At 42.1% G+C, this 22,563-nt stretch overlaps 1 protein-coding gene across 1 annotated transcript; it reads left to right on the top strand.

Annotated features, from left to right (window-relative positions):
• The first annotated feature begins 7,157 nt into the window (after positions 1-7,157).
• On the top strand, positions 7,158-11,827 carry LOC103891232 (olfactory receptor 2W3). The gene has a single exon (XM_063724186.1). It carries the CDS (start codon positions 8,610-8,612, stop codon positions 9,552-9,554), a length of 945 nt encoding a protein of 314 aa, XP_063580256.1. The 5' UTR covers positions 7,158-8,609; the 3' UTR covers positions 9,555-11,827.
• The last annotated feature ends 10,736 nt before the right edge of the window (positions 11,828-22,563 follow it).

Genomic DNA, 22,563 nt, shown 5'->3' with positions numbered 1-22,563 from the left:
TGGGAGGCTGAGGCAGGAGGATTGCTTGAGCCCAGGGTTTCAAGTCTGCGGTCAGCCAGGATCACGCCACTGCACTCTGGCCTGAGTGACAGAGTGAGACCTCTCCCTTAAAAAACAGAAAACTAAAAGAGAAAGTCAATCCCCAACATGAGCTTCTAGCCTTTTCTAAGCTATAACCCTCCAGAACTATGTCTACATATGCAGAAGACCGGATAATTTATTCAAAGAACTAATTTGCTCAATACCCCCCGATATGGTTTGGCTTTGTGTCCCCACCCAAATCTCATGCTCAGTTATAATCCACAGTGTTGGAGGTGGGCCTGGTGGGGGGTGATTGGATCATGGGGGCAGTTTCTCATGGTTTAACACCATCCGCCTTGGATGAGTTGTGAAATCTGGTTGTTTAAAAGTGTGTGGCCCCGCAACTTTCTCTTGCCCCTGCTCTTGCCACGTAAGACACCAGTTCCCACTTTGCCTTCTGCCATGAGTAAAAGTTCCCTGAGGCCTCCTGGAAGCAGATGCTGCCTTGCTTCCTGCACAGCCTGTGGAACCGTGAGCCAACTAAACCTCTTTTCTTCATAAATTTCCCAGTTTCAGATATTTATAGCAGTGTGAGAACAGGCCAACATACCCTCATGACCGCTCCTCCAAGTCAGGTGACTGGTTTATCAATTTACTAAACTTTTTTTTTTTTTTGAGACGGAGTCTCACTCTGTCACTCAGGCTGGAGTACAGTAGCATGATCTCGGCTCACTGCAAGCTCTGCCTCCTGGGTTCAGGTGATTCTCCTGCCTCAGCCTCCCGAGTAGCTGGGACTACAGGCGCCCGCCACCACACCCAGCTAATTTTTGTGTTTTTAGTAGAGACAGGGTTTTGCCATGTTGGCCAGGCTAGTGGTCTTGAACTCCCGACCTCAGGTGATCCGCCTGCCTCAGCCTCCCAAAGTGCTGGGATTACAGGTGTGAGCCACTGCACCCAACCTTAGACTAATTTTTCTAGCATGTTGAGAAGGCCCTGAGTGAAGAGGACTGGGAGGAGGGGATACAGGAGCAATCAGGAGTGGGAAGTGAAATAACCTCCTTAGCCAGCAAAAGTAATGGAAAGCGCTTGGAGTGGTGATTGCAACCCCTAGAACCCCAGGACACAGAGAATTGGGAACACTGGGATCTATTCAACCTGTCTGCCCTCCAAGCACCGACTCCTTGGTACTTGCTTTCTCTGTGCTTCTGGGGCCCTCTGTGGTCTGCTTTTCTATTACACAGGGAGGAAGAAAGGATGTCAGGGCCTGCATATGTGTACCACACATATTTTATGACTTCTACACACTCACTTGTGTAGAATAGTCTCTTTACTCTCTACTTCTCTGACTACATCTACCCAAAAGTACCCAGTCATATTGATAAGTTTCTTAGTTAATTGACTCTAAGTCTGATTTTTTTCTGACATTGCTTGGCTATTTTTGTATATTTATTTTCTTTAAAAAATTCAGCATTGTGATGTCACTTTTGCCTTTACAAGAGCGTTGAAAACATAGTTACATATACACATCCAAGTAATGATACTTGCTAAATTTCCTTATCAGTTTTTGAAACTATAAACCTATGTATGCTAACGTCTTCCTTTCAAATCAAAAAGTAAAAATAAGGCTGGGTGCAGTGGCTCACACCTGTAATCCCAGCACTTTGGGAGGCCAATGGGCGTGGATCACCTGAGGTCAGGAGTTCAAGACCAGCCTGGCCAACATGGTAAAACCTCATCTCTACTAAAAATACAAAAATTAGCCAGGCGTGATGGCAGATGCCTATAATCCCAGATACTAGGGAGGCTGAGGCAGGAGAATTGCTTGAACCCGGGGGATGGAGGTTGCAAGTCACAGTGAGCAGAGATTGCACCACTTCACTCCAGCCTGGGCAAAAGAGCGAAACTTCCTCTCAAAATAAATAAATAAATAAAAATAAAACAGGCCATGCTGTAGCTCCTTAATGTAATAATACACTTTATGTGATTTTTTTCACTATGTAGGACAATGGGTTCTTTCTCTTTCATACATAAAAATATTAGTAAAAAGAAGATGTCAAAATATTTTGGCCCTATTTTCAGCAGATATAAGGAGAGATTAAAAAACAAAATGCATGATTCTGTTCTAGGTAGCATGGGACCAATTATGTCTCAGCTGTTTTCTTAGCCATATAATGATTCTTGGGAACAGGGGAGGGGAGCAAATGGCTCATTGGTATTTATGTTTTTAGAACAACAGTGGATTGAGTCCCCTAATTTTACTTACGTGAGGTAGTAAATTCTTTTTATATCAAGGGACAAATTCTCATGGTCCTCATTTTCTCTCTGGACCTGACGGGAGATTGGGCAATTTGATGTGGTGCACGCCTCTGCCTCAGTGGATGTGCTGGTGATCCCTGTGGGTCTGAAGTTTCCCCAGCGCTTTGGGATGCTGATGAACCCAGGCTGCCATCAGGGTCCATCTCCAGTCTTCCCTCAGCAGAGCTGCAACACTGCGTAATTGCAGTAAACCGCTATTCACAAATACTGTGGGCCATTGCATTTATAAGGAATGGGCCAAACCTGAGAGAGGCACTTGGATTTCCTTACACCTGGCTACAGCACCTGTGTACGCCCAAGAGGGTAGAAGGCATTTCGTGACCTGGCTGAGGCCCTCTCGCTACATCTGTGTTCCTGCATTCATTCAATGTTGCCTAGCAGCATACAAGTGAAAATGGTGAGCAGGTTTCTGGGTTGAGGAACTCAGCTCAGAGGTCTGCACTTGTAGGTAGGTTTGTTAAATGAAGAAGCCATAGGGAGTGCCTCAAGGGTTAAAAAAATCTGAAGAACATACTCCTTGCTCTTAGAACATTTATAAATTATGACAGGCTGGGCGTGGTGGCTCACACCTGTAATTCCAGCACTTTGGGAGGCCGAGGCAGGCGGATCACGAGGTCAGGAGATCGAGACCATCCTGGCCAACATGGTCAAACCCTGTCTCTACTAAAAATACAAAAAATTAGCTGGGTGCGGTGGCAGGCGCCTGTTGTCCCAGCTACTCAGGAGGCTGAGGCAGGAGAATGACGTGAACTCGGGAGGTGGAGCTTGCAGTGAGCCGAGATCGCGCCACTGCACTCCAGCCTGGGTGACAGAGCAAGACTCTGTCTCAAAAAAAAAAATAAAATAAAAATTATGACAGACACACCAACACACAAAGATATACACAGACAGCACTTATATCACAGGTCATTTAATTATAACAAAGCACTACATCTACCAATGCAAAATTATTATTATTACTATTATTATTATTATTTTTTGAGACAGTGTTTCGCTCTGTCTCCCGGGCTGGCGTACAATGGGGTGGTCTCGGCTCACTGTAACCTCCGCCTCTCGGGTGCTAGTGATTCTCCTGCCTCAGTCTCCCAAGTTGCTGGGATTACAGGCATACGCCACCACGCACGGCTAATTTCTTCTTTTTTTTTTTTTTTTGTATTTTTAGTAGAGATAGGGTTTTCCATGTTGGTCAGGCTGGCCTCGAACTCCCAACCTCAGGTGATCTGCCTGCCTCAGCCTCCCAAAGTGCTGGGATTACAGGCGTGAGCCACCATGCCCGGCCTAATGAGAGTCTTCTTAAACCTCCACTTTACTTTCTAAAAGTGAGTCTCTTTTTGGCAGGCGTGGGGGAGGACAGGGTCTCACTCTGTCGCCCAGGCTGACGTGCCAGTGGCATGATTACAGCTCACTGCAGCCTCGACCTCCTGGGCCCATTGACCCCCGTACCTCAGTCTCTTGAGTAGCTGGGACCATACCTTTGTGCGACCATGCCGGGCTAAGGTTTAATTTTGACTTTTGTACAGATGGTGTCTCCCCATGTTGCCCAAGCTAGAAATGAGCCTTTTGAACAATTTCAAACCGTACATCCAGATATCGGTTCTATTTGAATACAAATACAGTCATGTGTTGCTTAACGATGGGGATATGTTCTGAGAAATGCATCGTTAGGTGATTTTGTCATTGTGTGAGCATCACAGCATGTACTTACACAAACCTAGATGGTGTATCCTACCACAAGCCTAGGCCATAAGTGTCTGCTATAGCTTGTCACTCCTAGGCTACAAACGAGTACAGCGTGGTACTGTACTGAATACTGAAGACAGCTGTAACACAGTGGTAAGTATACGTGTATCTAAACATAGAAAAGGCACAGTAAAAATACTGTATAAAATACAAAACATGGTAACCTGTGTAGGGCACTTACCATGAATGGAGCTTGCAGGACTGGAAGTTGCTGTGGGTGAGTCAGTGAGTGGGTGGGTGGTGACTGAATGTGAAGACCCAGGACATTCCTGTACATGACTACAGACTTTATCAACTTTGTACACTTAGACTATATTAAATGCATTAAAAAGTATTTTTCTTTCTTCAGTTAGAAACTATCCTTAGTTTATGGAAATGTTTTTACATTGTAAAACTTTTACTTTTTATTAACTTTGTGACTTTTTTTGTAATAGCACTTAGCTTAAAACACACATTGTAAAACTGTATAAAATACTTTCTTTTTATTCTTATTCTACAAGTTATAGTCTATTTAATTTTTTTTTTTTTTTTTTTACTTTTCAAACTTTTTCGTTGCAAACTAAGACACAAGCAAACACATTAGCCTGGGCGTCCACTGAGACAGAACGATCAGTGCCACTGTCTTCCACCTCTACGCCTTGTCCCGCTGGAAGGATTTCCGGGGCAGCTACATGCATGGAGCCGTCAGCTCCTATAATCACAATGCCCTCTACAATACTGCCTGAAGGACCTGCCTCAGACTCCTCTAGAGGAGGTGGAACCACCACAGATGGAATTTGTTGACCAAAATGTGTTGTTCTGCAACATGTGCCTATATACCTATATACGTACCATGTATGTTTGTGTGTGTATGGTGAGAGTTTGTGAACAAAAAATGGAGTCACACTACATATAATCTCACTATACATTATATTTAGCTTTCTTTTTTTTTTTGAGACGGAGTCTCGCTGTGTTACCAGGCTGGAGTGCAGTGGTGGGATCTTGCCTGACTGCAACCTCCGCCTCCCGGGTTCAAGTGATTCTCCTGCCTCAGCCTCCTAAGTAGCTGGGGTTACAAGCATGCGCCACCATGCCCAGCTAATTTTTGTATTTTTTAGTAGAGATGGGGTTTCACCATCTTGGCCAGGCTGGTCTCGAACTCCTGACCTTGTGATCTACCCTTCTCAGCCTTCCGAAGTGCTGGGATTACAGGCGTGAACCACCTCACCCAGTATAGTTAGCTTTCTACTTGTTTGATATTAATATCTTTTTTTTGGATAAAATTCTTGGTAATGTCATTCCAATTTAGTGATTGTTTCCAGTCATCGTCTATTAAATCATGTCTATCACTTTAACATACCTTGTTTCTCAGTATTATCTATTTCAGTAGATTCTATAATGCAATTTTTGAGGGTATGTGTTTACTGATTGAGGGTTAATAAATGCAAAGCAGATTCCTAGATGTGGAATTAACAGGGCAATGAGAAAAGCATGTCATTTAACATTTTATGAAAGACAGATATTTCTTTTGTTAAAATAATATGTACTATGTCAAGGTATATGTGTATTTAAGTAGTCATTTTTTAAATATCTCTCCAAAGATACTATTTCAATTTTGACTCTTATCAAGAGTTCATGAGGCCAGGCATGATGGCTCATACCTGTAATCCTGGCACTTTGGGAGTCCAAGATGGGTGGATCGCTTGAGATCAGGAGTTCAAGACCAGCCTGGGCAACATGGCAAAACCCCATCTCAACTAAATATACAAAAATTAGCCGGGTGTGGTGGCACATGTCTGTAATCTTAGCTACTTGGGAGGCTGAGGCAGGAGAACCTGGGAGGATGAGGCTGCAGTGAGCCCAGATCACACCACTGCACTCCAGCCTGAGCGACACAGTGAGACTCTGTCTCAAAAAAAAAAAAAAAAAAAAAAAAAAAAAAAGTTTATGAGATTGGACTTATTTCCCACATTTTTTCAAGCTCTGGATATTACCACACTTTTCACTATTTACCTATCTGGAAAAGCAAATATCTTTATATTTAAATTTTTATAACCTCAATCATCAGTGCAAACATTTCTAATGTTTGTATCACTTGCTTGTAAATCATTCATTTTCCTGTGAACTGTTTCTTCAAGTCATTACATATTTTTCTTTTGCTACAGGTTTTTCTTGCCACTTTTTTGAGAAAAAAATTAAGGTAGCCTTCAGTTGTCTTGCTGAATTTTTCTACTATTGTCATTATTTTTTAGACTTTGCTAGTAGTGTTTCTTTTTTGTTTTGTTTTGTTTTTGAGACGGAGTCTCACTCTGTCGCCCAAGGTGGAGTGCAGTGGCACGATCTCGACTCACTGCAACCTCCGCCTCCCAGGTTCACACTATTCTCCTACCTCAACCTCATGAGTAGCTGGGATTACAGGTGTGCACCACCACACCCGTGTAATTTTTGTATGGTTAGTAGAGAAGGGGTTTCACTGTGTTGGCCAGGCTAGTTGTGAACTCCTGACCTCAGGTGATCCACCCACCTTGGCCTCCCAAAGTGCTGGGATTACAGGCATGAGCCACCGCACCTGGCCAAAAGTGTTTCTTAGAGTATAAATTTTTCTAAATAGGTAATACAATTTATCTATGTTTTGCTTTTTAACTTTTGAGAATTGCAACTTGGCTTATGATGTATACTTATTCAAGATGATTGGGAAAAAAAGGAAAAATAACTATCATGCTTTCTGATTGTAGTTGTATTTTTAAAATGTTTAAATATATAATTTGTAATTTTATATTTTTGGTGTAAGGAATAAAGAAGCGACCCACACTCCCTTCCTCCCACAAATGCCTTGTCAGTTATCATGATATAGTTATTGTATTTTCAAAGCTTGATTAGATATAAGATAAGATAGTTTCTCTTCAGTAGGCTTTTTTTCTTCTGGATTTCTCTGGCTAGACTTATGGGCTTATGTTCCTGTTCTGTGTTTGCATGACACATCACCTTTTTTTTTTAACATATGTAGAAACCTTTACACTCACTGAACTTTTATATGTTTCATATATTTATATTTCATATTAAAAACTCTCAAAGCATATCTGTAAACTAAGTAAGGTAGGTTTGATTATTACCATTTTAGATGAGAAAACTGTGAAAAGACAAATGAGCTTGCTGAGATCTTGTAATTTAGTCTTGTTAGCCTAGGGATAATGCAGAGTAGTTTGGAGCTGTAGCCCAAAATGTATGTATGTATTTATTTTTATTTGTCTTAGTTTGGGAGTACTGTTTTGTTACCTGCACGTATGGATTTATTTTTATTTGTATTAATTTGCAAGTACTGCTTTTTACCTGCACATACGTACTTATATCTATTTATATTAATTTGGGAGTACTGCCTTTTACCTGCACATACGTACTTATATCTATTTATATTAATTTGGGAGTACTGCTTTTTACCTGCACATACGTACTTATATCTATTTATATTAATTTGGGAGTACTGCTTTTTACCTGCACATACATACTTATATTTATTTGTATTAATTTGAGAGTACTGCTTTTTAGCTACATGTATTGCATAGTGGCGAAGTCTTGGCTTTTAATGCATCCATCACCCAAACACCAGGATGGACTGAGTCTCTCTATATCTGTCTGTAAGACTTGTGGTTTGTCTCATCAAATACTCTTTGCTTTGAATGTGATGTGGTATTGGAATTGGAACGTGATAGAGGTTTCTGTACATATGCGTGAATGATTGCATTACAATTGTAATATCCGTTACACAGTTTTTTCAATCTGTTTTATCTTCTCAAGCAGTATATAGTACTTTGGAAGAAAAACCTATACACTCTATTTCTTCAATACCAGGCCCATTTAAAAGAGAGAGAGAAAAAAAGAGATTTTATGTGTATTTTGCTTGTCTCTTACATTATTTATCTACTGAGGTAATTTTAAAATTAAATTAAATTAAATTCTGAGGTAATTTAAAAATTACCTCAGACATGATAACCCAATGAATGAGGTGTTTCTTTGAGACCAGTAATAGATAAAGTACTCTGTGTGTAATGAGTATTTCTTAAATACTATTGATGGATTCTTTTGAGGCTCCATTTTGAGTCCTTGAGGTTTTTGGCAGGATCTTAGGGACTGGAGTCTCTAGAAAAATTCATGGTTTGGCCACAGCAGGATTTGCCTTCACTTCATTGGATTTAGAGGCAGTACTAATAGTGATTAAGATTGCATACTCTCAGACATTGCTGGGGTTCAGAATCAGACATTGCCAGGGTTCAGAATCAGCTCTGTGTCTTCCTACATATCATAGTTTGCTCAACACATGTGTGTTTCAGTTTCCTTTTCTATAAGTTGGGAGCTAATAGTAATAGTGCAACTCCATATAACTGTTGGGGTTAAATGAATAAAATAAATATAAAAAGCATAGAGGAATGCTTCGCTTCTGATAGGGTTAAATGAATAAAATAAAAAGCAGAGAAGAATGCTTAGCTTCTAGTAAGTTCTCCCTTAATATCAGCTGTTATTATTAGGATTGATATTTCTGTTCAGCTGAAGTAGAGATGGATGGAACCAATGGCAGCACCCAAACCCATTTCGTCCTACTGGGATTCTCTGACCGACCCCATCTGGAGAGGATCCTCTTTGTGGTCATCCTGATTGCGTACCTCGTGACCCTCGTAGGCAACACCACCATCATCCTGGTGTCCCGGCTGGACCCCCACCTCCACACCCCCATGTACTTCTTCCTCACCCACCTTTCCTTCCTGGACCTCAGTTTCACCACCAGCTCCATCCCCCAGCTGCTCTACAACCTTAATGGACGTGACAAGACCATCAGCTACATGGGCTGTGCCATCCAGCTCTTCCTGTTCCTGGGTCTGGGTGGTGTGGAGTGCCTGCTCCTGGCCGTCATGGCCTATGACCGGTTTGTGGCTCTCTGCAAGCCCCTGCGCTACATGGTGATCATGAACCCCAGGCTCTGCCGGGGCTTGGTGTCAGGGGCCTGGGGCTGTGGGGTGGCCAACTCCTTGGCCATGTCTCCCGTGACCCTGCGCTTACCCCGCTGTGGGCGCCACGAGGTGGACCACTTCCTGTGTGAGATGCCTGCCCTGATCCGCATGGCCTGCGTCAGCACTGTGGCCATCGAAGGCACCGTCTTTGTCCTGGCGGTGGGTGTTGTGCTGTCCCCCTTGGTGTTTATCCTGCTCTCTTACAGCTACATTGTGAGGGCTGTGTTACAAATTCGGTCAGCATCAGGAAGGCAGAAGGCCTTCGGCACCTGCAGCTCCCATCTCACTGTGGTCTCCCTTTTCTATGGAAACATCATCTACATGTACATGCAGCCAGGAGCCAGTTCTTCCCAGGACCAGGGCAAGTTCCTCACGCTCTTCTACAACATTGTCACCCCCCTCCTCAATCCTCTCATCTACACCCTCAGAAACAGAGAGGTGAAGGGGGCACTGGGAAGGTTGCTTCTGGGGAAGAGAGAGCTAGGAAAGGAGTAAGGGCATCTCCACCTGTCTTCACCTCCATCCGGGGCCACTGGTGGATGGAACGGCTGGATTCCAGCTGGTATTAGCCCATGACTCCCAACTTGCCTTTTTCTGGACTTTTGTGAGGCTGTTTCAGTTCTGACATTATGTGTTTTTGTTGTTGTTGCTTTTAAAATTGAGACGGGGTCTCACTCTGTCACCTAGGGTGGAGTGCAGTGGTGCCACCATAGCTCCTTCAACTATTGGGCTTAAGCGATCCTCCCCCACCTCAGCCTTCCAAGTAACTGGGACTACAGGTGTGCATCACTGGCGGTGGGAATTGTGACTTTTCTGTCTTCTATGGAGATGGAGTCTTGCTGTGTTGCCCAGGCTGGTCCCAAACTCCTGGCCTCATGTGATCCTCCTGCCATGGCCTCCTAAAGTTCTGGGATTACAGGTGTGAGTCACTGTGCCTGGTCAACATTATGTGCTTTATGTGTGAACTGTATAACACAAATCATCCCAAAAACCCATCATGATCTGTAAAGCAGCTGCAAAGAACGAAGTGACACAAACAGTTGTAAAGATGAGTTTCCATCAACTTATACCAGAGTGCAAAGAGGAAATAACTCTTCTCGATCAGAGCTTTGCTTTGTTTGTTGTTGTTTGCTTTAAAGTCTGACACACCCGACACGTTTCAGTCAGAATGACCCCAAATGCATCACTGTTCTCCACGTGGTCCGAGTGCCTCTGTGGTTAAAGCCATCACATCATGGAATTCAGCACAGTTTCATATTTTCTATATTCCCAATTCCTACCTAAACCTTTTCATGAAATTGTAGAGTTTGTTGTACCCTTTATCTAAACCTTTGGAATTTTCCCCAAAATCTGGTGTAAGATTCTGCATAAACCAAGAAGTGAACCTGTAAGTAATGATACATGGGTCATTTAAATCTTAAAGCATCATTCTTTCTCAGGCATGTTTTTTTCATTATTAGTAAGAAGAACCTGACATTGGTTCAGTCCCTTCTGTGTACCAGATGCTCCTAATTCATCTAACCTCAGTATTTGTATGAGGTCAGCATGATTATCATTATTCCCATTTTATCTCCCTGGTCCTTGAGATCTGGAGGTTAAATCTTTTGCTTGAGGGGAACTGAACCAGGGTTTTTTCCAAGTTCTGTCTGACTCCCGATTCATGTGGTTTCTATTGCATCATGAAATTTCAAAGAGCAAAAGTCCTTAAGCATTTGGCACACAATGTCAAAGACCCTTTGGGGCTAAGGGGCATGACTGGCTACTGTTCCTTACACAGTGCGGTCCTCAGTGTGTCCCACTAATGTGCCCTCCAGTTATCTGAGGTCTTGTTCCAATGCAATTCCAATTCAGCTGGTGATAAGAGGGGTCTGAGTTTCTGCATCTCTGCAAACCTCCCAGGTGATGTCCTTATTTTGGGGACTTGGACTACATTTTAAGGACCCAGGAAGTATATCATCCCCTGCTCTCGTTCCGGGCATTTGGAGGGCAGACACATTCTGGAAAAAGTTGGGAGAGTGTTCATAGACCAAGGGCGAATACAAGGTGAGAGGGAGTGGTGTGAAAGGCCAGCTGAGGGGCGGTCCTCATTCCTCTGCCATTGCTCCTGTGCTCGGCTCCCTCCTCCTCTATGGGCATATTTCTGCCCTCTTTTGTATCCTCCTCATCTCCACACCTCACATCTAAAGTCACCAGCCCCAGGGCATTGTGTAAGTGTAAACAAACCAGAGCCCCAGAGAGGGGGATTCCTGTGCTTCCAGAGCACCCCCTCTGACTATTTAAGGATGCTGTTTGTAAGAAGTACTGATGTGGATGTGTAGCAGGAAGAGCCACAGACAAAACTCCTCAGACACCGAGTTAAAGAAGGAAGGGGTTTAACCGGCCAGGGGCATCGGCAAGACTCCTGTCTCAAGAGCCGAGCTCCCCAAGTGAGCAATTCCTGTCCCTTTTAAGGGCTCACAACTCTAAGGGGGTGCGCGTGAGAGGGTCGTGATCAATTGAGCAAGCAGGGGGTACGTGACTGGGGGCTGCATGCACCAATAATTAGATCGGAACAAAACAGGACTGGGATTTTCACAGTGCTTTTCTATGCAATGTCTGTAATCTATAGATAACATAACCGATTAGGTCAGGGGTCGATCTTTAACTACCAGGCCCAGGGTGTGGCACCGGGCTGTCTGCTTGTGGATTTGATATTTGCCTTTTAGTTTTTACTTTTTTTTTCTTTGGAGGCAGAAATTGGGCATAAGACAATATGAGGGGTGGTCTCCTCCCTTAGATGGGGTAATGATGAATAGAGAATGAGTTATCTGTGTGGCAGTTAGGATATATTTCCAACAGTTATAAAACTCCCCACGTCCACATATATATGTTAAAGAAAATACTTTATTTTTTTGAGATGGAGTCATGCTCTGTCGCCCAGGCTGAAGTTTCTTCTCCTTTAGCCCAATGGTTTTCTGCTGCAATCACTGTTTGATGAAGGCTGCTTTGGCTGCAGGTGTCCCATTCTGTATTTATTCCTCTGCTTGTTTCCCTTTCTCGAATAGTCACTACATTTTTTATTTTGTCTCATCTTTCTTTTCTTCTTTTAAAAAAAATCTCTCTTGAAACTCCTATCTACTTAACTGTTGTTGTTCCCTCCCTCCCTCCCTCCCTCCCTCCCTTCCTTCCTTCCTTCCTTCCCTCCTTTCCTTGAGATGGAGTTTCACTCATGTCGTCCAGGGTGGACTGCAGTGGCACAACCTCGGCTCACTGCAACCTCCACCTCCCTAGTTCAAGCAATTCTTCTGCCTCAGCCTCTCAAGTAGCTGGGATTGCAGGCATGTGCCACCACGCCCAGCTAATTTTTGTATTTTTGGTAGACATGGGGTTTCACCATGTTGGTCAAACGCCTGACCTCAGGTGTTCCCCCCACCTCGGCCTCCCAAAGTGCTGGGATTACAGGCGTGAGCCACCACACTCGGCTGTTTTTGTTATTACACCTGTGGCTCCTCTTCTATTAGTGTCACTTCTACCATATATAAAAGTGAAATATAATTTTCAGGAAAAAATAAACTCATGACTCACAGCTATAAAAATGAATATGAGTTAAAGAATTTGTGTTACTCATAGTATCTGAGGGAACTAGGCAGATGCTATAACCAGCTTAATGGAAAAGTCAAGCCAATTTAAATTTACAGAGTAGAAGAATGTTGAGATGAATTGCAAATGAAAGTGAAACTGGTTTTTCCACTGGGAGGAAGTCAGTTCCTAACAAGATATAATTTGCATGTCTATCAGTTACAACTTAGCAAGAAGTGCAAATAGCTCAAACCCAGGAAAGGGCTGGAATCTGATAACTTGATAACCAGAAGGGTGTGCTGAAAATTACTAAGTTTGCTTTCTTTCTTTCTTGCTTGCTTTCTTGCTTTTCTTGCTTTTCTTTCCTCTCTCTCTCTCCTCTCTCTCTCTCCTCTCTCCACTTCCTTCCTTCCTTCCTTCTTTCTTTTCTTTTCTTTTTTTTTTTGATGGAGTTTTCGCTGTTGTTGCCCAGGCTAGCATGCAATGGCACGATCTCCGCTCACTGCAACCTCCGCCTCCCAGGTTCAAGTGATTCTCCTGCTTCAGCTTCCCAAGTAGCTGGGATTACAGGCATGTGCTACCACGCCTGGCTAATTTTGTGTTTTTTTTTTTAGTAGAAACAGGGTTTCTCCATGTTGGTCAGGCTGGTCTTGAAATCCCAACCTCAGGTGATCCGCCCGCCTCGGCCTCCCAGATCCCTGGGATTACAGGCATGAGCCACCACCGCACCCGGCCTCATTCACAGTTTTCAGTTGAAACATAATTATGTTTTTACCATGCTAATGATGGTTAATACTCTTGAGGAGGTGGGTATGTGTCAATCACTCAGACAATTTACTTGTATTTACTCACTGAATCCTCAAGAAAGAGAGGTGGGAAATACATCACATCTATCTTACAAAGGATGAACTTAGGGCTCAGAGATTTTAGATTTCAATACACCGTTACTGCAGGAGTGGGAATTTGAATAAAGGTGTTCTGATGGTCATATATCAGTTCCTCGCCACTGGGCTATGCTATTTGTGTGAAGCCCTGAGCAGCTGAGTCCTAGGAAGTCGTGCGGGCTCCAGAATGTAGAACGACAGTATCTCTCCACCGGGGAAGGTAGTGCTCTATTTACTTTTTAACTTTCCAATTTTAACTGGAATAAACTTTCCTCCTCCTCCCACTATCCACATTCTCCACTGAATCCTCTAACTGTTACTAATTCTACAGAAATTTGTGGAAATTAATAAAACCTTGTGGAGGCCAAGGGAAAACTTCCCCTTCATCTGAATGTTCACTGAAAATCAACTGAAAAAAGACAGCTGAGAAATACTAAGAGAAAAGGCATATGAATTTATTAAAGTGCACAGGAGTTTTACAAAACATAAGATCTCAAATAAATGACCGGATGGTTGACGCTTTTACACCATCTTGAGGTTCCAGAAAGAATGAGGCTTGGATCAGTGGCAAAACGGCTTATGGGACCAGAGAAGAGGTGGCCTGTCTAGCAAAGGTGGTCTTGTTACATGGATGGACCCTCACAGGTAGCAGTGCTCAGGGAGAATAGATGTAAATGTTTCAGGCCTTTAAAAACTTCAGACCCTCAGTTAATCATCCCTAAATCTGGACAAGGGAAGGCCTCAGAGAAAGCCTGGCTGCATCAATGCACATTTTTCTCTACAGGTGCAAATCTTCTTCACAAAAGACAGCTTTTCAGCTAAATTTGTATTTCCAGCCCTCCTGAACAGCCATCTTGAAACATCTCAAAGAAGTATATTTTAGGCTAAAATATTTTGGCTTCCTTTGTGATCTGAGAAGCCAAAATAGATATCTCTTTATTGAATAAGATGGACCCCAAGGTTAAGGCAATGAAAAGTTACCTACGGGCTGAGGGCTCCAAGGCCTTGCTGCCATGGCAACTCCCTAAATTCCTTTGGCTACAGCAAAAACCACAGGTTTGCTAAACTCCCTAACAATAGGAGCCATCAGGCAAAATGTCAGGCCCTTCCTAACTCTAATTTACGACCTCTCTTGGTGTCTGGCTTGGGACCCCTTTCTGGTAACAATCCCGTTCATTCTTTGGATGACACTTTCAACCTTGCATGTACAATATGATATACTTACCCTATTTGATGAATCGTCTAACTCGGTGTTTCTCAACCTATTTATTTTTTATTACTGCTGTCCCTAAAAAACTTTTATGTGGCATTATTTCTGAGGGCTCTGTTCTGTTCCATTGGTCTATATCTCTGTTTTGGTATCAGTACCATGCTGTTTTGGTTACTGTAGCCTTGTAGTATAGTTTGAAGTCAGGTAGCATGATGCCTCCAGCTTTGCTCTTTAGGCTTAGGATTGACTTGGCGACGTGGGCTCTTTTTTGGTTCCATATGAACTTTAAAGTAGTTTTTTCCAATTCTGTGAAGAAAGTCATTGGTAGCTTGATGGAGATGGCATTGAATCTGTAAATTACCTTGGGCAGTATGGCCATTTTCACTATATTGATTCTTCCTACCCATGAGCATGGAATGTTCTTCCATTTGTTTGTATCCTCTTTTATTTCATTGAGCAGTGGTTTGTAGTTCTCCTTGAAGAGGTCCTTCATGTCCCTTGTAAGTTGGATTCCTAGGTATTTTATTCTCTTTGAAGCAATTGTGAATGAGAGTTCACTCATGATTTGGCTCTCTGTTTGTCTGTTGTTGGTGTATAAGAATGCTTGTGATTTTTGTACATTGATTTTGTATCCCGAGACTTTGCTGAAGTTGCTTATCAGCTTAAGGAGATTTTGGGCTGAGATGATGTGGTTTTCTAGACATACAATCATGTCATCTGCAAACAGGGACAATTTGACTTCCTCTTTTCCTGATTGAATACCCTTTATTTCCTTCTCTTGCCTGACTGCCCTGGCCAGAACTTCCAACACTGTGTTGAATAGGAGTAGTGAGAGAGGGCATCCCTGTCTTGTGCCAGTTTTCAAAGGGAATGCTTCCAGTTTTTGTCCATTCAGTATGATATTGGCTGTGGGTTTATCATAGATAGCTCTTATTATTTTGAGATACGTCTCATCAATACCTAATTTATTGAGAGTTTTTAGCATGAAGAGTTGTTGAATTTTGTCAAAGGACTTTTCTGCATCTATTGAGATAATCACCTTTCTCTCCTCCCCTGGATATTACGAATCACATCACAAGGAGGTGTACCCCCTAACGATATGGGGGGTAATATCACGTCTCTCCCACTGGGTATTACGAACCATATCACAGGGAGGTGGACACCCCCTGCAATATGGGGAGTAATATAATTCTTCTTCCCTCTCTGGATATTACAATCCATATCACAGGGGTGTGTACGCCCCCACGATATAAGGAGAAATATCACCTTTCTCTCCCTCACTGGATATTACGAAACATATCACAGGAGGTGATGAGGAAAGAGGATGATATTACCTCCAATATTGCGGGGAGTATACACACCCCCTTGTGATATTGTTTCTAATGTCCAGGGAAAGAGGATTATATTACTCTCAATATTGCAGGGGCTTGTACAACCACCCTGTGATATTTTCCTAACATCTGGTGGGGGGGGAAGACGATGATATTGGAACCGTATCACAGGAGGTGATATGGTTCATAATATCCAGAGGAGGAGATGATGATATTACTCTTAATATTGCAAGGGGTGTACACCCCCCTCTGATATTGTTTGTAATATCCAAGGTGGGGAGACGATGACATTAGTCCTGATATCACAGGGGGTGTACACCATCCTGTGATAGTGTTCATAATATTAAGGGTGGGAGAGTATAATATTACTTGCAATATTGCAGGGGATATACACCCCCCTGTGATATTGTCCGTAATATACAGAAGGAAAGAGGATGATATTATTCCCAATATCCCAGGGAGTGTACACCTTCATTTAATGTTGTTCTTAACATCCAGGGTAGGAGAAGATGACATTACTCTTAATATCAGGGGCTGTACACCCCCCTCTGATATTGTTCGTAATATTCATGGAGAAAGAGGATGATATTACTCCCAATATCCTAAACACCCTATGTGTACACCACCCTCTTATATAGTTTGTAATATCCAGCAGGGGAGAGGTTGATATTACTCTCAGTATCACAGAAGGTGTATACCCTGCTGTGATATTGTTTGTAATATCCAGGGAAAGAGAGGATGATACTACTTCCAATCTCGCGGAGCGTGTACACCTCCTGTGATATCATTCCTAATATCCAAAGAAGGAGAGGATATTACTCCCAATATCACAGGCTGTGTACATTCCCCCTGTGATATTGTTTTTAATATCCAGTGGGCGAGAGGATGATATTACCCCAATGTCACAGAAGGGTATACACACCCCACGATATGGGGAGTAATATCACCCTTCTCTCCCCCCTGGATATTAAGAACAATATGTATTGGGATATTGTTTCTAATATCCAGGCGAAAAAATAATAATACTTCCAATATTGCAGGGGGTGTACACCGCTCCTGTGACAGTATTCCTAATATCCACCGGGGGAGAGGATGATATTACTGCCAATATCGCAGGGGGTGTACACTCCCCGTCTTATATTGTTCCTTATATCCGGGGGGGAGGGGATGATATTAGTCCTAATATCGCAGAGAGTGTACACCGCCTGTGTGATAGTGTTTTTAATATCCACAGGGGAAAAGGATGATATAATTCCTAATATCGAAGGGGGTGTACCCCGCCGTTATATTGTTCCTAATATCCAGGGTGTGAGGAGATGATATTACTCTTAATATTGCAGGGAGTGTACACCCTTACGTTGATAATGTTCGCAATATCCAGGGGAAGGGAGGATAATATTATTCCCAATATTGCAGGGGCTGTACATCTCCCCTGTGATGTTGTTCCTAATATCCAGGAGGGTAGAGGATGATATTACTCGTAATATCGCAAAAGGTGTACAACCCCTCTGTGATATTGTTTCTAATATCCATATGGAAAGGGGATGATATTACAACACCCTGTGATATTGTTTCTTTTTCTTTCTTCTTTTTTTTTTTGACTGAGTCTCGCTCTGTTGCCCAGGCTGGAGTGCAGCGGCGCGATCTCCGCTCACTGCAAGCTCTGCCTCCCGGGTTCACACCATTCTCCTGCCTCAGCCTCCCAAGTAGCTGGGACTACAGGTGCCTGCCACCACGCCCGGCTAATTTTTGTATTTTTAGTAGAGACGAGGTTTCACCCTGTTAGCCAGGATGGTCTCGATCTCCTGACTTCGTGATCTGCCCGCCTCGGCCTCCCAAAGTGCTGGGATTACAGGCATAAGCCACCACGCCCGGCCAAAGAATACATTTTAAATTAGAAGAAATCATGTAAGTGCTATTCTTGAAGTTTCTTATTTTAATTTGTGATTTAATTAATTCAGTCAAATAAACTCAACGAGGAAGGAAGAATGTGGAACTGACAATGTAAGTTGCTTACATAAATCACCTCATATGGCTTCAAACTGAGTCTCTAAATTGAGAAGATCTTAATGCGTGACAATTAGGTACATGGTAGAGAAGAAACTACACAATGAAAATTTATTTCTGTTTCTTGAGCCAAAATTTGAATGATTGTCCTTATTGATGGTAGCTCAGTAGAAAGATCCCAAGGGTTTCTTTCCTTTCTTTGTTTTTCTTTTCTTCTAGGTTTTCTTCCAAAATTAACTTAAAGTAACTCCTGAGGTTGTATATAGGATAGTAGAAAACACACTTTCATAACGTTGTTTGGAAGGTCAATTGTATGATGAATGCAAAATGCTGGGATTTTGCATTTCATAATGACAATTACAAAACACTGCCAAAATAAATCAGAGATGACACAAATAAATGGAAAAACATTCCATTCTTATACATAGGAAGAATTAATATTGTTAAAATGGCCATACTGTACAAAGCAATTTACAGATTCAATGCTGTTTCTACCAAAGTACCAACGTCATTTTTCACAGAATTAGAAAAAGCTAATCTAATGACCAAATGAACCAAAAGGCCAAAACTAACTGAATGGCCATATCAATCTCAAGCCAAAAGAAAAGAGCTGGAGTAACCACACTGTCAGATTTCAAACTGTACTAAAAAGCTACAGTAACCAAAACAGCATGGTACTGGTACAAAAACAGACTTATAGACCAATGGGACAGCTTAGAAAACCCTGACACAAAGCTGCACACCTATAACCAACTGATCTGACAAAGTTGACAATAACAAGCAATGGGGAAAGGATTTTCTGTTCAATACAGACTTTGGGATAACTGGCTAGCCATATGTAGAGGACTGAAACTGGATTTCTTTATTTCACCATATACAAAAATCAACTCAAGATGGATTAAAGACTTACATGTAAAACTTAAAAAAACTCCAGAAGAATACCTAGGGAAATACCATTCTTGACATAGGCCTTGGCAAAGGTTTCATAAGGAAGACTCCAAAAGCAATTGCAACAAAAATAAATATTGACAAGTGGGACCTAATTTAACTAAAGGTCTTCTAACAGCAAAAGAAACTATAAACAGAATAAACAGACAATGTAGAGAATGGGAAAAAATTTGCAAACCATGTGTCTGACGAAGGTTTAATATCCAGAATCTATAAGGAACTTAAACAAATCAACAAGCAAAAAAAAAGGAATTCCATTAAAAGATAGGCAAAGGGCAGGAACAGACACTTCTCAAAACAAGACATACATGTGGTCTACAAGCATATGGAAAAATGCTTATCACTAATTATTAGAGAAATGCAAATGAAAACCACAATGAGATACCATCTCACGCCTGTCAGAATGGCTATTATTATTAAAAAGTCAAAAAAAATCAAAACAACAGATGCTGGGAGGGTTGCAGAGAAAAGGGAATGCTTATACACTGCTGGTGAAAATGTAAATTAGTTAAGCTAGCGTGGAACAATTTGAAAATTTCTCACAAAACTGAAAACAGAGCTACCATTCGACCCAGCAGTCCCATGACAGAGTACTTTCAATGGCAAAAACCGCAATTACTTTTGCACCAATCTCATACATATAAAGCATGGAATACCACACAGCCACAAAAAAGAACAAAATCATGTCCTTTGCAGCTGCATGAATGCAGCTGGAGGCCATTGTCCTTAGTGAACTAACACAGGAACAGAAAACTAAACACTGAATGTTCTCGCTCATAACTGGCAGCTAAACATTGAGTGCACATGGACACAAAGAAGGTAACAGTAAACACCAGGGCTTATTGGAGGGTAGTAGGTGGGAGGAGGGTGAGGATCAAAAACTACGTGTCAGGTACCGTGCCCAAAAATACATAACAATGATGAATTATTCTAGCGCAAACACACTTTACATATAAAGATTCACATTGATAATAAATAATAGAGGGAGATTTGTTATGCTAAGACCACGAATTAGCTGTATACTTCACACAAGAAAAATGATTCAGGCTAACTATGGGCAGTTCATAATAATAAATGGGATGCATACTCAAAAATACATGACAAGCTTTAAATTACATGTAATGACAAAAATTGTCTTGTTATTGTCCCACAGGACCCTGAAGCTCTTTTCATTACCCTTTCAATCTTTTTTCTTCATTATATTTAGATTGTGTAATTCCTATTGGTAGATGGTGTAATTCCTATTGGTTTAAGTTTGCCAACTCTTCTACCTGTCATCTATATTTCGTTATTACACTGAACTACAGCGAGGATTTTTTTTTTATTATTACTGTTTGGTCTGCCTTTTTTGGCTCTTACGTTTCTATTTAGTTCTTTTGTTTTTCTTTGCTGAGAATTCTCTTCACTGAATTATAGACTTAATGTTGTAGAAAGTACATTTAGACCTGTATTTCTGGAACTGTATGCAAGTCCAGCTGCTCACCATCTAGAAGGTAACTGCAAAACAGGCAGGATGCAGTGACAGGAAAGCAGTTTTATTTTTCAATTAATAGGAGATGGGAGATTGGGCTGCCTCAAGCCTCAAAACAACAACAACAACAAAAACAAAAACCATCTTAAAGCTTTGAGCTGAGGGCAGGGGCTTAAAAAGGGAAACGTGGTGTGGGAGGTATGCAGGGGTTATGCAGAGAGTAGGGTCTGCGTGTCTTTTTGCGATGGCTATCTTGAGTTATTGCCCACCTAGAGTGCCAGCTGGCACCATCTCAAGTGTGGCTGGGCTGCAGATTATTTGTCTTGAGGTCATCTTTCAGAGGGAGAGAATTTGCCACTTGGTCTCCATGCCTGAGTGGTTTCAAAATTAGTCCCTAGAATCTTTTAACAAGCATACAGTAAGATAAGTGTGTGTGGTGCAAGGGAGTGCCTGGTCAGAAAGAGAGGGAAGCTGTTTCCATTTCAGCTCCTCAGGCCAGCATATTCCTAGCTGGCAAATTCCAAACCAACTTGTACCATTCAGTTGGAACTAGAACTTCCAGGCAAACATATTTTAGTGCCCTGGTCGTTGTTTCTAGATGCTGACTATACCTGCCCTCCATGTGACACCCCTGCTCTGTGATGCAGGAATACACCTGTGTGAATAGCACTGGGGCTCCCTTCATACTGAATTCTGATCGAGTTTGGCTCATGCAGTGTAATGTACATTATTATACAGTGTCGTGTGCTCTCCACACTCCCCTTCCCACTTGAGCACTGAAGTACTTGTTCCCTCAGCTGCCAGGAGAATTAGTATCTGACAGCTCTCAGCTAAGTCCTTCTCAAGTCACTGTTCCCAGTTGAGGTAAACTGCCTCACCCAAGCTTATGCTCTCTTCCTGGGGGCAGCCACATGTAATAATTGCTTCTGTGGGAACACAAACACGGGGCCAGTTGCCTACTACAAGGCAACATGGAAGGGTAATCTCAGAGTTCATCCAAGGAGTAGCCGAGACTGTAGTTGTGACTACATCACAGTTCATTTTCTCCCTGTGCCCAATTTTGCTTCATTAATGCCACAGGAATTGACACTAGGAACTCTCCTTGGTCAGCTTCCTGAATGTCTAAGTCTCCATCTCAGTCTTTTTTTCAGGAATTTCTAAGTGATATTTATTTCTCCTGCTCAGGCTTGCTGCTCTGTGGACTCTTGACTTTGCCCTCTGGCAGGGTCACCTTTTAGGTGGCTTCCTCCATACAGCTCATCTATGTGAAATCTGGAAGCTGGTCTATCCCCACATGCCATCAGGAGGCGAGTGGGCAGAATGTCAAGGTCTTGGTGGTGTAGGGACTCAGCATAGCCTCTCTTTGGTTTTCGTAAATTGTGCCACATAGTAGTTAATCTCAACTCAGCTACCCAGCATCACTGTCCTTTCTGTTTTTCTGTGGAGCTCTGGGCAGTACATACATCTTTTTCTCATCTGACTCACAGCTTGTCTGGTCTTAATTCTCACACACCCTAGAGTCCTTCAGAGAATTGATCTACTTAAGGCAAAAGGCTACTTCCCCCATTGGACAGTAGCCACCTGTGTTACTACACCATCATATTGATGCCCCTGGGACCTGAGAGACATCAGTGTTGAGAACATGGAAAGATAAAACTTTTATCATAAGTGATAGGTAAACTTTCATTGAAAGTTTTATTTGTTACTTGATATACTAAATATCTATGACCTACTGCTTGCACTTAGCCAGGAATTTGTTTTTTTCCCACAGGAAAGAAGATAACCTGACTTTAACTGTAGACTGCATGTGATCAATAACATTTGCCACTTCAGTAAGATCCAACATGCAAAGGCAGAGGTGTCACTAAAATCTATGATAGGCTTGCCTTCTAAACAAAAACAATGGTAATTACAACTTCACTTGGAATAAGCTATTACAGTATCTCTCGTTTTGTGTAGGAGCAGCTTTCCCCATGATCTATTCCATGAGAAATTTTGTTTAAATATTTTTTTTTTACAGTTTTGGAAGCTGAGATTTATATGCACTAGTAGTGAAGCCCTAGTTCACAAAACTTGCAAAAGGTGGAGCCAGGAT

The sequence above is a fragment of the Pongo abelii genome, chromosome 1, assembly GCF_028885655.2.
Source record: "Pongo abelii isolate AG06213 chromosome 1, NHGRI_mPonAbe1-v2.0_pri, whole genome shotgun sequence".
In the NCBI taxonomy this organism is placed as follows: domain Eukaryota; kingdom Metazoa; phylum Chordata; class Mammalia; order Primates; family Hominidae; genus Pongo; species Pongo abelii.
Note: the sequence above shows the minus strand (reverse complement) of the source record. Positions and strands in the feature narration are given on the sequence as shown.